Source organism: Schistocerca cancellata, chromosome 1 (genome assembly GCF_023864275.1).
Source record: "Schistocerca cancellata isolate TAMUIC-IGC-003103 chromosome 1, iqSchCanc2.1, whole genome shotgun sequence".
NCBI lineage: Eukaryota > Metazoa > Arthropoda > Insecta > Orthoptera > Acrididae > Schistocerca > Schistocerca cancellata.
The window spans coordinates 596,793,289-596,810,242 of record NC_064626.1 but is presented as its reverse complement, the minus strand read 5'-3'; the positions used below and the strand labels follow the sequence as shown (position 1 = coordinate 596,810,242).

The window sequence follows — 16,954 nt, the reverse complement described above, 5'->3', positions numbered from 1 at the left end:
CGGCGTCGGCTGGTGCCATCGTTGTCGACAGACCAGGAGCACATCTTGTTAAACAGCACTGCAGTGGCGGTCACCTCCTTCCTACACTATGTCACGTGCCCACTCATAGTCTCAATAATATCGCTCCTTTATACGGTACTGAGTGAATGCCCACTCCGGGCTTCATGCTGGCTGCATTTGTAGCCCATCGACTGGCGTCGTCTTCGTGTTCCCCGTGACCACGTGTCGTCGACACTAAGCTGGTCCTCCGTCAGTCGCTTCCAAGTGCCATGCTTCGCTGGACTAGTTTACGTCGTCTTAGTGGTGGCCGCCTTCATCGAACCATCACCTACGACTTCCCCGATGCCCGACGTCCTGGAGTTACCATCGTCCCACCGCCAGCTACCGTTGATGGAAACGCACTCTCGTAAATTGCCGACGCCCGACTTTCCGGTAATACCGTGGTCCCAGGGCACACAAACTCTCGCGTTATAGGATCCTATCACCGATCATCATCGGCACCCTTCTGCTTTGCCGCCCACTAGGCTTTCATGTATTTCGTCAAATGTCAAGGATTGACTTTTCTATTTGTGACTGAGCAGTATGGACATTCATCCCTAGAAACTGTATTTTGAGTTCTGTTTCTTAGTTGAATAATAAAAAGTTATTATTAAGAATTGGGAATGTCAGTTGTCGTCCGTTGTACTACTCGTCCATAGATACTAAACCCATCCTACAAACTTTTTAATCAGGACTCTTATTTCTTGTTCCTCCAGTCCACTCGCCTACTATCAGATGGCCGTCTCGGTCTTTTGAAAATCTTACACTGACACCAATGTGTTAATTATGCTATTGGATGTGACGTTGTTGTTGCGGCCTTCAGTGCGAAGACTGGATTGATGAAGCTCTTTCTTTTGTTGCCAAGTTTGCACTTCATATCCTTTCCATTTCGACCATCGTCACTCATTCTGCCGACCAAATGTAGGATGTCATTTACTATCTTCCGTGTCTCATTCTCAAATCTAATTCCCTCAGTGTCTTCTGATGTAATCCGACTTATTATATTTCTCTTGTTTATGTTCATCTTATAATCTTTTTTCAAGATACTGTGTGTTCCATTCAACACACTTGAAGTTCCTGGCTGTCTCTGACAAAACCATAGAGTTTTTACTTCTTCTCCGTGAAATTAAAACACCCTCCCAGATATCTCCCTGTTTTTTTTTTTTTTTTTTTTTTACTGCTAGCTCAATCTACAGATTGAATAACATAGGGGTTTGGCAACTACCATGTCTCACTCCCTCCTCAACCACTGCTTCTCTTTCATGCCCCTCGACCCTTACAACCGCAGTCTATTTTCTGTAAGTCGTAAATAGCATTTCGCTCCCTGTGTTTTAAGCCTATTACTTTCAAAATTTTGAAGAGTATTTTCCAGGAAACGTATTCAAAAAACTTTTCCCAAATCTAGACATGCGATTAGCGTACGCTTGTCTTCCTTCAGTCTATCTTCTAACATAAGTCGCAGGGAAGTCGTAGGATCAGTATTGCCTCGCACATTTCTAAACTTCTCAGGATTCCAAACAGGTCTTCGCCGAGGTCGGCAATACCGATTGTTCCATTTTTCTGTAAATATTCATGTCAGTATTTTGTGATCATGTTCGTAAATATTCACACTTGCTTTCTTTGGAGTATGAGTTATTACATTCTTCTTCACGTTATGGCAGTACGACAGGGAGAAAAGGAGAAGTAGTGGTGGTGAGAAATGGGTATAGATATAAATGACGAGTTTACTGAGTTTCCATGCAGCAAAATCTTAACTAAGCTCAGTATTGAATATGACGATTTTAGTCTGTGTCCAAATCGACAGTCTTTCCTCACATTAGTTTTTCTTTCACTTACTCTCCTCCATGGAACCACGAATATGATATAGCAGTCTCCACTTGTATTGGAAATGCAGGACATATAAGGGGCTACCCGTGTTTTGCCGCTTGAAGGTAAAACGCAGATATTCCCTTACACCGCACAAACCTGCGCAAGCCGCCAGTTCGTTGTCCTTGAAGTGCGTTGTAAAATAACTGGTGAGTTGGGTAACGCTCTCAAATCCACTAAATGATAAGTTCGAAACTGGAGATGCCAACAGATTTTGTACTGACAAAACACGAAGAAGATAAAGCTATAAATTGCTAGTAAGACGTTCAGCATATCTTCGGTTACAAAGTCACACGTATCACAGTTTACATTAGAAACGATCACAATTATATTTTATTAAGTCTTGTAGAAACCATGTTCATAAAAATTGTATACAATGTTACTCTACTCCTCTCTGCTTTGTACGCAGAGTCGCATTATCTGAACACAATATTGTGTGGCGCGCATCTGGGATCTTATTTGTGCGGCCAGTAGTGTTAATCGTTCCGTTCAATCCCCATGCTTCAGACTGACGAGAGAGCCCGAATCACTCAGCTTCGTAGCGCCCTTTTAGCGGAAGCCGAAGCCTCACCAAGTGCTTCGTCTGAATGTTGTTATTCTGATGAAAATTGTTATAAAAAATAAGACCCGAAATAAGTGGATTAAAGATTGCTCTTTTATTTGTATTCAGCTTGACATACCACAAAATATGAATTATACTCTATCAAAAATTAAAAAAATGGAACTAAAAGCTTATCGCGTTGGCTCCTGTGTCGGCAGCCAATCAGATTATCCTCTTAAACTAAAGCAGTTTCTCAGTGAACTGGTACTCACCGTCTCTCACCACATTTCTTACGCAAGGCCTCATCTACCGTAATCGCAGCCAAACTATGGAATGAAAGGAAGCTTATTACTCCAAAACCAGAAACATCGCAAAGTCTGAGGGTGCTTCACAACTCTCATATACACTCCTGGAAATGGAAAAAAGAACACATTGACACCGGTGTGTCAGACCCACCATACTTGCTCCGGACACTGCGAGAGGGCTGTACAAGCAATGATCACACGCACGGCACAGCGGACACACCAGGAACCGCGGTGTTGGCCGTCGAATGGCGCTAGCTGCGCAGCATTTGTGCACCGCCGCCGTCAGTGTCAGCCAGTTTGCCGTGGCATACGGAGCTCCATCGCAGTCTTTAACACTGGTAGCATGCCGCGACAGCGTGGACGTGAACCGTATGTGCAGTTGACGGACTTTGAGCGAGGGCGTATAGTGAGCATGCGGGAGGCCGGGTGGACGTACCGCCGAATTGCTCAACACGTGGGGCGTGAGGTCTCCACAGTACATCGATGTAGTCGCCAGTGGTCGGCGGAAGGTGCACGTGCCCGTCGACCTGGGACCGGACCGCAGCGACGCACGGATGCACGCCAAGACCGTAGGATCCTACGCAGTGCCGTAGGGGACCGCACCGCCACTTCCCAGCAAATTAGGGACACTGTTGCTCCTGGGGTATCGGCGAGGACCATTCGCAACCGTCTCCATGAAGCTGGGCTACGGTCCCGCACACCGTTAGGCCGTCTTCCGCTCACGCTCCAACATCGTGCAGCCCGCCTCCAGTGGTGTCGCGACAGGCGTGAATGGAGGGACGAATGGAGACGTGTCGTCTTCAGCGATGAGAGTCGCTTCTGCCTTGGTGCCAATGATGGTCGTATGCGTGTTTGGCGCCGTGCAGGTGAGCGCCACAATCAGGACTGCATACGACCGAGGCACACAGGGCCAACACCCGGCATCATGGTGTGGGGAGCGATCTCCTACACTGGCCGTACACCACTGGTGATCGTCGAGGGGACACTGAATAGTGCACAGTACATCCAAACCGTCATCGAACCCATCGTTCTACCATTCCTAGACCGGCAAGGGTACTTGCTGTTCCAACAGGACAATGCACGTCCGCATGTATCCCGTGCCACCCAACGTGCTCTAGAAGGTGTAAGTCAACTACCCTGGCCAGCAAGATCTCCGGATCTGTCCCCCATTGAGCATGTTTGGGACTGGATGAAGCGTCGTCTCACGCGGTCTGCACGTCCAGCACGAACGTTGGTCCAACTGAGGCGCCAGGTGGAAATGGCATGGCAAGCCGTTCCACAGGACTACATCCAGCATCTCTACGATCGTCTCCATGGGAGAATAGCAGCCTGCATTGCTGCGAAAGGTGGATATACACTGTACTAGTGCCGACATTGTGCATGCTCTGTTGCCTGTGTCTATGTGCCTGTGGTTCTGTCAGTGTGATCATGTGATGTATCTGACCCCAGGAATGTGTCAATAAAGTTTCCCCTTTCTGGGACAATGAATTCACGGTGTTCTTATTTCAATTTCCAGGAGTGTATCTTGTATGCTGTCTCCCAAATATCTGAATAATTCGGAGTGTCCTCTGTTCCTGAGGCCTTGTTTCCAGTACTGTGTAAAATTCTTCACACACTATCACATCTCCCACTTCATCTTCATCTGACTCCTCTTCCATTTGTATAATGTGTCTTCAAGCTCATTTACATCGTACAGAACTTGTATATATTCCTTTTGCTTTTCATCCTTCCTTTTTGGTTTAGTACTGACCTTTCAGAGTCACCTGAGTTCTTAACATTCATACAGGTGCTTTTCTTTTCTCCAAAAGTTTCTTTAATATTCTCATAGGCGGCATTTACTTTCTCATGGCATGTATTCTTCTACAACTTTGCCTTTTTCCTCTAGCTATATCTGCTTAGGCATTTTTACTTTCTGTCAGTCTCAATTTTAGACGCCTATATTACATTCTGTATGCTTAATTGAATCGTTGGTCGACGATGCCTTTGATACGAGCAACAAACGATGGGTCTTATCATTTCATCATCGTCATTCGTGACAGTGACTCGATTGGTCTCCGTAAAACTTGGGATTTTCTATGGGTGCTGATGACCGCGCAGTTGAGCGTCTACAAACCAAACATCATCATCATCAACAACAAACTATGGTTCTTTCAACTTATGTTTTTCCAATCTACATGATTTCCTACCCTTACGCAGTTTTTACAGTTCTAATCTGCAGTTCATAACCAATAAATTATGGTCGCACACCACATCAGCCCCTGGAAATGATTTCCAGTTTATAACCTGGTTTATAAGTGTGCGTCTTATTATGATATAATCTATTTCAAACCTTCTAGAGACTCTAGATCTCATCAACCTAAACGAGTACAACCTTCTGTTACTATAGGTTATCCGTCTTGAGCTGACTGCAATTTAACTAAAAATAATTACACCAGACACGTTTCGCTTTTATTTATAAAACATCTTCTGTGGTTTTTCTTCAAAGTGGATACATTCGTTTGAACATTTTTGGTTGTTTTAGGTAAAAAAAAGCGTTTTGTTTATGAAGTTGGTCTGCAAGTTACTTACGGTGCTTCTTTACAGTACAGCCTTCTTTCACGATTCGTAAACGAAGTGTTAGCAATGATTAAATTGTGATCTGTTTAAAATTCTACCAGGTCGCTTCCCATTTAATCCCTTTCCCTCAGTCCATCTCCTCCAACATATTTTCGTTATTTTCCTTTTCCTACTATTGAATTTCAGTTCTCTATAAAAGTAAAAATATTAGTCTCCCCTGACGATCTGATCAACTTCTTTTGTCTCATCGTATTTTCTTTCAGAGATCGTAGGTGTTGTTACACAGGTTTGATAGCTAGGTAAATACAGCGCCGAACGACTTACTCAATATTTATTACCTAAGTACTACAAATTCCGAGAATAAAAATTAAACAACTTCATGCCAGTAAAAGTCCTCGTATACAATTATATAGGTTAACTGAGCAGTTTAAGTATAATGAGTAGCCACCTTCACTCCTTGGACATGAACGTTGCTCCGCTGCTTACAGGTGTTAAAATACATACGGTGCTTGCTGACACTAAATTATTATACACAGCGCACTCTCTAATCATCCCTACCATGCTAACTAAGCATTTAATATTCGCAGTATTTTAGTAAGTTACTCCCAGCGCAGAGGTAAAACCAAAAGCCATGTTATTGAACAAGCTTAAAATAATGTCCATTAAATAACTAGCATGAGCGGCATTACGTAACCTTTCAAACCCCGAGATAACCCCAGATAACATTAAAGCAATTAAGAACAACAAAAATCTTACTTACAGTAACTGTTTATAATACGTCTGTCAACACTTCCCGCCCACCGTTGTGATCGAAAATTTCAAGTACGTTTAAGACAGGAACCGCCAGGGTTCTCTCTTGCCCAGTATACAACACTTTACAAATTGACAGTGTGCCATTCACTCATAACATCCACAATGATCCCATTGCAGTAAATATACCCAGTCCCGGAACGCACCACGTGCGATCATCATTCTAGGACCCTTTTACAAATAACACCAACAGCATGGAAACAAACCTAGGTGTACCCTGACTAATCCTAGTCAGAAGTCGAAAAAAGGGGCACGCCAGAACCTCACTCTACAATATTAAAAAGACATATGGCGACGACAGTCAGAATGTACTACTTGCATTCCATATCTGATTGAATAGCAGTGACACGTTACTGCCCTTACAATAGATTCAAATAAAGTAATTGCAATGACTTAACATAAATTAAAGAAAAAGGGTAGGTGACACCAGATGGTGGTTGCGCGTACTGTCGTCTGCCATACGGACGGTTCGGCGCGGTAAACAAACATTGCTCCACACCAAATTCGGCGAGAAGCTGAGAACGCAACGTGTAAGGAAAATTAACCAAGATCAAAAATTTGTAGCACTGGTACAGGCCACACAACGACGTCGTTGTCAGTACACGAATGACCGAATCATTCTTTGCTTAACTTGCGTGAAATTACTGCAAGATACAAATAAAATAACCGGTCTAAGTATCTCAGAGACGTATAGCGGAAGATGCAGTTAAAAGTAACGACTCAACACGAAAAGCGTTCCGTCATTAACGTCCGCTAACAATGTACCACCATCCTCTGAAAACACATCGTACCAATTAAAAATCATACAAAAGTAACGTGATTTTTGTTAGAAATAAAAAGAGGCTGAATAAATTTATCTTCATACTATGTTAAGGTTCAAATGGTTCAAATGGCTCTGAGCACTATGGGACTCAACTGCTGAGGTCATTAGTCCCCTAGAACTTAGAACTAGTTAAACCTAACTAACCTAAGGACATCACAAACATCCATGCCCAAGGCAGGATTCGAACCTGCGACCGTAGCGGTCTTGCGGTTCCAGACTGCAGCGTCTTTAACTGCATGGCCACTTCGGCCGGCTACTATGTTAAGGAAACCTGGTTATCATTTACGTAATAATGTTTACAATGAGAACAGCAGAATGGCTTCCGTACCTTGCGAGAGCAAGACAACGAAAGACAGCGTTCACAAGAGATGAAAACATCCGAAGTACAAAAATATCAGACGAACGAAATTAGTTCAGCGATTAGATATGAGATTTTAGGAGTCGCTGCACTCACGTAAGTGCGTAAACATAAAATAAGAGCGCAAGTGCATCGTTTGCATACTTATTTCATGAACAATTCATACATACGAAATAGGATGAAATAAAAAGTTATAATACAGCAGCTATCCAAAACATAATGAAATTTTCACTCTGCAGCGGAATGTCCACTGATATGAAACTTTCTGGCAGATGAAGGCTTTGAACATGTAAAGAAGAGCAGCACATTTTGTTCCAGGTTCATTTAGAAAGCGTGAAAGCGCCACGGAGACGTTCAGCCAACTACACAACTGTGCAAGAGAGGCTTTCTGCATTACAACGTAAGGTGGCTTATGGAGTACAGATGTAAATGTAAAAGTAGATGTAAACCTGACGTTAGTTCCAGAACTTAGTTATTTTCGTTATTAATTCTGATCTACCTCTCGAAATGAAAATATCTCACGACATCCTCGGGTACTTGTATATAGTAATTAATTTACCACCTTCTATCGTAAGTGATATGATGTGTACCGAAGTTTATGTTTTTTCCGTAGTCATACCATTTTCAGTGGCTTCGCTTGTCAGAGTTTCATTATTTCTTCAGTGAGTAAGAGAGATACAGTCCGAAATAGGAAGCAGATATTCTTGTTCTGCTGGTACCACAAGAACTGAATATATACTGGCTATTTCATATGTATATTGTTTTGCTCGCAAGAGAATGATTGTGTTGATTTTGGAAGCGGCGGAAGTCCTTAACAACTGTTGATTGCATACTTTATAGAAATCAAAGAATCCAATTATATTGTGGTTTTATTCTCAGTACTAGTTTCGAACAATGCCGACATCGTCACATGTTTTCTGATTTTATGCATTTTATTTCTTGATAGTACTGTCCTGGGCATAAACGATTAAAATACATGCAATTGCGTCAGATCCGTTGTCTAAATAAAACTGGTACTTGCTTGAGCACTGAAGGGTTTCACTTCAATAAACATTTTGTTGTTGTTGAAGTACATAACGTTGGGAGGTAGATGCAGGTTTCATAGGAGGGCGCTTGTGTTTCAGCGACGTGGGTGGGCGGCGGCTACATCAACGGCACCGCCGAGGCCATCTACCGGTATGGGCTCGTCTGGTGCCAGGCGCCCTTTGGCTACGCCCTCAGCCTCGTCTTCGGTAAGTCTCTGCTTGCGTATATCTTCATCCTATAACTAAGTTTAGGTGACAAAATATTTGTCCTCATCTTAAAAGAGCACATTGGATGCTCTGAGAAGCTTCAGAGGTGTAGAACTCATACCTGGCGGGCACGTGGCCCACCACCGCTGACGTAAGCCGTAGCAGCAATGTGGTGTGTATGAGCCATTAGGTTGTATGGATCCAACGCATTAAGATGGGTAGACTTGGAGATGTGAATGAATGTCACAAAGGAACTATGGTGTTCGCACGTTTCCATGGATACACCGTGAACGAAGTTGCCCGATTTGTCCAGCGTGTCTACAATGAACAGTGTATCACTCTGAGCCGTGTGACGAGGGTCAGCATAGTGTTCGTAAAAGGAACCTTTTACAGAGTCTTTTGCGTAAGGAAAAACAGTTTCAATTAAATGACGTGTATTAAGTCTGTAGAATCCAGTAAGTTCTAGACAATCACACTTTTCTCAAAATAATTCAAGTCCACTAATTCCAGTGAGCAGTCTCAGTTCTGTCTCCACGTAACGTTACAAATTATATTGTTTGAAACGGTAGTCATTCACCGTTGAAACAGTTAATTAAATCTTGATTGCAAGCCTCATAGCAATACGTAAGCGGCCTTGGCTGACCAATTAAACACTTCAGTTTAATATTTAAAGCAAATAACACAGCATTAAGCTAGCGGGCGTTATTAACTATCAGCTACTAAGCAAATATTCTTAAACCAGCGGTGGCCGTAACTGACCAGTACATAAATAATCAGATTAAATATTTAAAGCAAAACTAGACAGCACTAAACAACTGACCATAACTGAGAGCAGCTAGATTACTTACACAATACCAAGCGTAATTTTACGAAGAGAACACACAAGAAAAACTGGCAGTATAAGTATATGAATAAGCAAATACACTGTCGGAACAAAATTGCAACATCAATAGATAGAGAGGAATGAAGATTTGGGAATACACTTGCCTACGTGACATTTAAGTGATAAATATTGTAAGATCACAAGTTAATGTAAGCGTGAGATAAGCCATTGCAAATGTGAAATGCTAGTACATTCATAACAGGTATAAGCGCAGGAATGTTGAACGCAAGCATACAAACGTGCATGGATTGTGTTATACAGGTGCCTGATGTCAGTTTTTGGGATAGAGTTCCATACCTGTTGCACTTGCCCGGTCATACATGGAAGGTTAATGCTGGTTGTGGGTGAAGCTGGAGTTGTCGTCCGGTGATGTCTCATATGTTTTCGTTTTCGACTGGAGACAGATCTGATGGTCGACCAGGCCAAGACAATATCTCGACACTCCGTAGTGCAGATTGGGTTATAATAGTGATACGTGGGCGAGCGTTATGCTGTTGGAGAACATCCTCTGGAAAGCTGATCATGAACGGCAGCTAGACAGGTCGAATCACCAGATTGATTCACAGATTTGCAGTCAGGGTGTTTGGGATAAACAAGAGAGCGCTCCTGCTGTCATAAGAAATTTCAAGCCCTCAACTGACCCCGTTATAGCCAACACACGGCCATTTCTGGCACCGATTCAGAATAAGCGTTCATAAGAAAACACAACACACCTCCACCCTGACTGTCAATGAGTTCTCGCTTGATACCACTGAAGTCGCAGATGGAGGTGCTTTAGGGTCAGCGGAGGGCACACCACAGGGCGTCTGGATCGGAGCTCTCCTTGAAGTAACCGATTTGTAACAGTTCGTTGTGTCACTGTGGTGTCCACTGCTGCTCAGATTGCTGCAGCAGATGCAGTACGATGCAGCAGAGCCACATCTTCTTGGTAACGCCACTTGGCCGTCGGAAAGCCCGATCATCTTGCGACCAAACATTCTAGTGATCACCACTGCCAGCAATCATGTCGAGTAGCTACGTTACTGCCAGGTCTTTCTGTAATATCGTAGAAGGATCATCTAGTTCCTCGTAGCCGTGTTACACCAACTCGATCAAACCCAGTGAGATATTGATAATGAGGTCTTCCTCGCCTTAAAGGCAATCATGATTAACATCAAGTCACCACGTCCAACCTCAAAGGTAGCTAATGCTCTCGACCGATGCAGCGTGTATTTAAAGCGAACTTGATATGCATCCTCATAGTGGCGCTACTAGCGCCACTCTTATGCGACTGGCGCGAGATGTGAATAGATAACATTTTTTAGCCTTTCAGCTGCAGAACCACGCCTACCAAATGTTGCTTACGTCGCACAACTCTTCCTTGATACAGCGATTTTTTTTTCTTCGGCGTATTTATTAGTCCCAGAAGGCCGTAACTGACCAGTACAAGAAACAATTAAATTCAGTCTTTTCAAGAAGTATTAGTATTAACCAAGCCATATTCATACACGGCACGCCAAACTTTCACTCAGCTTGCACACAGTGGAAAGCGGAGTTTTACCTCATCTTTTCCAACTGGCAGTGCCACCCCACACTATACAAGGTAACTTAAGGAGCTGGGCAAATCACAGAGAGCATCACAACAGACAGAAAACTGCAGTTGGCTTCAGCTTAATGTGCGTTGCCCTTTCGCCATGAGGCCACCTCAAGAAAACCCACTGCACACAGAAAATTGTAGTCGCGTCAGTGGCTTACAAAATTTTATTACTAACCTGTGAATGGGAAAACAGAGCACACACTCGGCGTCGCGCTTCCCTTCCCATCACAGCCCAAAGCAGATTTAAGCCTTAAACGCACAGCAAAGTTGCAGCGAGCTGCTCGAAAGCCAAGGAACTTGTTAATAAAGTTGTGGAACACCTACCATAGCTCGAAAGGCCAGGGGTACTGCAGCCAGTCCGCAACCTTTATTAAAACTCGGCGCCAAAGCCCGGTGCCACATTCACGGGCCCGGCGCCAACAGCCTTCTTTGGTCTGGTGCACACGTTTCCGGTTGACAGCGGCCCTCGCGTTGACCTCGTAGCGCCCATAGCGCCCATAGCGGGCGTGTACACAACGCCGATCCCCAAAGCCGGCCGTTCGCAGCATGCCCTCGGTTCACTACGGCCACGACGCTCTGTCCATCGGCACCTACTTCCAACTTCATGCTCTCCGCCGCGGCTCGCGCCCTCTCGTCTGGAGCAACGCGTCAATATCTATGCCTGTCTTATTTGACAAGGAGTAAAATCGATGGGCAAGCATCAGTTACTTCAAAAATAATCAAACGACTGAATAGTTCATAAAATGTAAAATATAGCCCAGTAACTCGTAACAGGGACAAGGAAACTCGTTATACGTTTGTGTGGAACCATTAGACTCTGAGCTCTCAGAACTTTGAAAAGTTTCAGTATCATTTTCAGATCCATAAAACGGTAATGACTGAAGTTATTCCACCACTTGCATATATCTGAAAATATTCTCTGTACGGAACTTCACACGACAAGTACACTGTGTTTCCAAAAGGTTCACCCTGTTTCACAAGGCTATGTCTTCTAGGTGAAAGAAGATAAAATCTTAGTGTATATTTTAAATTGGGCAACGAAACTAGAAACTTCCGTTGGTGCTGGTTGTAAGTTGTCGGTTCCTATGATTGCTAGTGATGCAGATAGCTTCCTCAGTCGCCTGTTTCTTATGTAGAGGAATGTTGGACAAGGATGGAAACTGCACCGTATTAAAACTCGTCCGAGTTTCCCAAGTGATTTATTATTTCCAGTTACAGTGCCCCTGTTCTGCTTGGCCTGCGTCACCAGGTCCTGCAATGCTGAGGACACCACTTCAATGTCTGCAAAACGGCTTGGCGTGGAATGGCTGCCTCAGCGAACCGTGCAACGCCCTGCTTTGTGTCGGGCTTGTACGGCCACGGAATTGTGATGGTGTCAGGATGCTCCAGCAGTTGACTCAGCAGTCTCCATCCCTGCCGCCTCAGCACTGCGCACTGGGAGCTGTAAGGCGGCCCGTGGCAAGCTTCCTTGCCGGCGTGGCTAAGATCGTGCGACAATGAGCGCCCACGATCTGGCGTCCGAATCTGCGGCCCTCACCTCAGGGTGCCTCCGGAATGTGTTGGGAGCCGACAACCCTGCCCACAGTAGCGAGCCATGGCGTGGCCCGCCACTGGCTGGCTGCGGACACCGCGTTGCCTCAGATGGTCGAACCAGCGACCTGCTGTGGACTGGAATGCTGCTGCCCCATCTGCTGGCGCGTGTTGCCAGTGATGTGACACGCCCCGTCATCCAGGAGAGCTGTCACACTTGAATGCCTTGTTAGTGAACCAGCGCCTATTTATACATGGCTGTGCACCTCTTTTTTGCTAACGTGCTGCTCCGAGTCATGTACTCGTAACACCTGGGTTGGGCCAGTGGCCCCCTTCTGCGTGTAACTTGCGCCATGCAAACCGCTGCGTTTACTCTTTTCAGTGAGTATACGGCCGTGTGGCCTCCATGCTACTTCACAACCACTGGTAAGCATAACTTACTGTCAACAGGCCTGCGCCTGGCTGTAACTCGTGCGCTCAGAAATATTGCTCTGAAGTTAACCTTTTCCCATCTTAAACGGTGGTGCCACTACATTATTCCCCCCTTCAGAAAGACCCAGTCCCCAGGTCGATCTCTAACTACTCTTAAACTTGTTTGGGTCAGCACATACTTATGGCATATTTACTACTACTACTAGAAAATTTAGATGTGGTCTAGTCCTCTTAAAACACATGACATGAAACAAAACGTAAAAATTCCTTACTGGATAACCCCTTACCTACCCATCTTATGCCCTCGGTATCTAATCTACTGGGACTTGTGCTATCGTCAGTTCTCTCCTGCTCTTGGGGTTGGCTCTCTGCCCAGTCAGAATGAACACAACACACAACAAAGTTACGGCTGCGATGGCACTTGGCACAGAGGTACTCAAGATGATCTTTGCTTGCCGTTACCTTTCCCTATATTGAACAACATGGTGCACAAGCTACTTGGCTGATATGCGGCCCTCTTGCTCTGAAATGAACTGGTTTACGGATCTCAGCAGATCTGACTCCAGAGTTTGATTTAACAAGGTCAGACTCTGCCTTGGCAAGAATCTAAAGTTGCCTCTGGCCTGTACAGCTGTGGCTGTGTAACATTCAACTGCATGACTCCTGAAATTTACGCTGGAAGATGGCAGGTTTGTCCTATTATGTTACACTTAGTTCCATTGATTAAAATTCTGCTCCCCCCCGCTCTATATGTTTCGCTTTGGCAAATACTCCCTGCTCGAAACAACTTGCTACTGCTATTAATTTCTCGTAGGTGGAGAAGATCCAATGCATTCCGACCCGTTGCAAGCTCAATTTTGGCTCCATGATGTCCCTTGGACAGTCTATTTCTTTCCTCCTGGCTAAAAATAACTGCATCGGGCATGTGTCCGGATTGCTGCTTATCACCCTGGCTGGGCATACCATTACCTTCCCTCTACAGCAGCTCCGTAATTCCTCCCTTGTCATCTCGGCGTAACGGCTGTTAAATAGCGATATCAGCAATACCTCCTCAGTTTTTTACTCCTACCACTTGCTCAACGCTCCCATTTTCAGTGACCTGACGACAGGGATCACCATCACTCTTCCTCCCTCTTCAAAAAGACTGCTGTCCCTAGCAGGCTCACAATACTCGAAAACACATACAACATATGAAAATACAATGCCTACTTAATCTACACAAACCCAATAATACAAAACAAGAAAAAAAAACTACAAATACTCCACTAGTTTCTGGATCGCAGAGCATACGGTATATCATGCTAGACTCTATCTTCTTGGTTCTCTCTGTGCTGAACACCTCTCTTTACTCTCTCTTTCTTCCTCTTCCCTTTCTGTGACATACCTGGAATCGCACCCAGACAACTCTTAAATGGCCACAACCGCCCAGTGTGTACTATTATTTTTCTAGTTGGCAGCTGAAGCGTAACGTTAATGGGGAATGTGGTTTCAACTACTTGGTATGGCCCTTGATACCTCGTGATGAACTTCTTCGTTTTCGCTTTTGGTGTATAGGGGCTGTATAGCATTACCCACTGCTCTACTCTATACTGTGGTAAACTTCCTTTCCACTTCACTGCGTCTTCCTGCCTTTCCAAAGCCTTTGTATTCGCTTGTTGTACCTGTTTCCAAACATTCTGAATTGTCGTCACGAATTGACGTGCAGATTCACCAGTCCTTCCTTTCTGTAGCTTCACTAAATCGAACGGTGACGGCATTTTTCACCCATACACTACCACAAATAGAGACAATCTGGTATTGGTATGGACGTTTGCATTGTACACGTATACAATATGCTTCAAATACTCGTCCCACTGACGGTGATGAGAATCAACATTAAAACTCAGCAACTTCCCGATCGTTCTGTGTACCCGTTCTGTCCTTCTGTTCGCCCGTGGATGCAACACGCTCCTCCTCAACTTCTTTACGTTCAACAATTTACACAGTTCCTTCATTAAATCTGACATGAAGTTGGTCCCTTGGTCAGTAATTATTGTCTCTGGTACACCAAACTTCAAAATCCAGTTGTTTATTAATGCTTGCGCAACCATTGCTACCTGTTGATTTGGCATAGCCACCATCTTCACATACCTCGGAAAATGGTCTATTATTGTCAGAACGAATCTGTTCCCTGATGATGTTCGACTGAAAGGTCCTAAGACATCAATTCCCAACATAGAAAATGGACATGTCGCTTATGTCAATCGTTGTAGCTGTATCTGTTTCCGACTCAAATCGGCTCTCTTCACTCATGGTATACAATTCTTGACATACTGATTCACATCCACTTTCCTACCTCTCCACCAGTACCTCTGCGCCACTCTCGTATTCGGCCCTTTACACCCGCCATGACCAGATAACATGTGATCATGTGCTTCCTTTAAAACCTCAGTTTCGCTGTCATTACTACCCTTGTCCCTAACTTCGTTTCCCTGCACAGAAGACCATGGTATATATTAAATTGTGGCTGTATCCGATACAATTTACAATCGTTGTCAGCGTCCTGTAATTCTTGCCATACTGCTAGGTCACAATCTATGACTTCTACTTTTGCCACCTTTCTACTCAGTGCACCCGCATTGCCATGATTCTTCGCAGGCTTGTGCACCACCTCGTACTCGAATTCACTAAGCCTCACAGCCCACCTAGCGATTCTAGTGGATGGATACTTAAACCACAGCAACCACTTCAACGCAGCATGATCTGTCACTACCCGAAATCTTCTCCCATATAAATAACATTTAAAATATGTGATTCCATAGATTATAACTAAGCATCTCCCTCTCTGTTGTAGAGTAATTCCTCTCTGCTGCATTCAACTGCCTAGAACCATCAACTACAAGATCTTCTTTCCTATCAATTTCCTGCCTAAGAACACACCCTAATGCTTGATTCGATGCATCGTATGCTAGTATAAATTCTTTTTCAAAATCTGGAAACAAAAAAAACCGGACTTGACGTTAACACTCCTTTCAATTTGTCAAACGCTTTCTGACACTCTTCTGTCCACTCAAATTTCACACCCTTCCGTAACAATTGCGTGAATCGCTGTGCTGAATCTGTAAAACCCTTCACGAACTTTCGATAGAAATTGCAAATTCCGATGAATGATTGCACTTCCTTAACTGTTTTTGGCTCCTGAAAATTCCTTACAGCTTGTACCAACCTCGGATCTATTCGCACTCTGTCCTTATTGATGATATGGCCTAAATATTTCACTTCTTCCAATGCAAAATGACACTTCTCCAGGCTTAACGTCAAACAAGGTGCTCTTAACCTCATAAAGACTTCTCTTAACCACTGTCTGTGTTGCTCCATACTACTTGAAAACACTATAATGTCACCCAAATAGACAAGACACTGCCGTGGTTTCAAACCCATTAACACACTGTCTAGCAACCTCTGAAACGTTGCTGGAGCGTTTTTCACACCGAATGGCATTCTGGTGTACTGGTAATGGCCTCCCGGAGTATCGAAAGCAGTTTTTGGACGATCCTCTGGAGCCACCTCTAACTCATGGTAACCACTTGTCAAATCCACCGTCGAAAAGTACTGGCACTGTTCTAAGTGATTCAAAGTCTCTGATATGTTTGGAATGGGGTATGCATCTGTTACTGTCTTATTATTGAGGTATCGGTAGTCACAACAGAACCTGTATTTCTTAGTTCCATCCATAGAATTGTTAGGCACAACGACAATGACCACTTCCCAGCAACTATTACTATGCTCTATAATACCGTCCACAAGCTGTTGAGCAATGAAATCCTCCGCAATCGCCTGCAAATGCCTTGGTATTCTGTATGGTTTACGGTAAACAGGTGTTTCGTTACCTGTTGGTATGCTATGTTGAACTAATGGAGTTGCTGGTAATGTCTCTTGTGGAAAAAACAAATCCTTAAATTCCCACAACAATTCTTCCGTATGCTCTTTTTCTCCTCCTTTCAAATGCTTAACTTTGTTACGC

The 16,954-nt window shown here is 44.2% G+C and overlaps 1 protein-coding gene across 1 annotated transcript in view; it reads left to right on the top strand.

Moving 5' to 3' along the window:
• LOC126182131 (high-affinity choline transporter 1) overlaps positions 1-16,954 on the top strand; it is a 337,466-nt gene that overhangs the window by 186,683 nt on the left and 133,829 nt on the right. Inside the window, exon 4 of the mRNA XM_049924826.1 lies at positions 8,423-8,530. Within this exon, the coding sequence (XP_049780783.1) occupies positions 8,423-8,530 (108 nt within the window). The remainder of the gene's footprint in view (positions 1-8,422; positions 8,531-16,954) is intronic.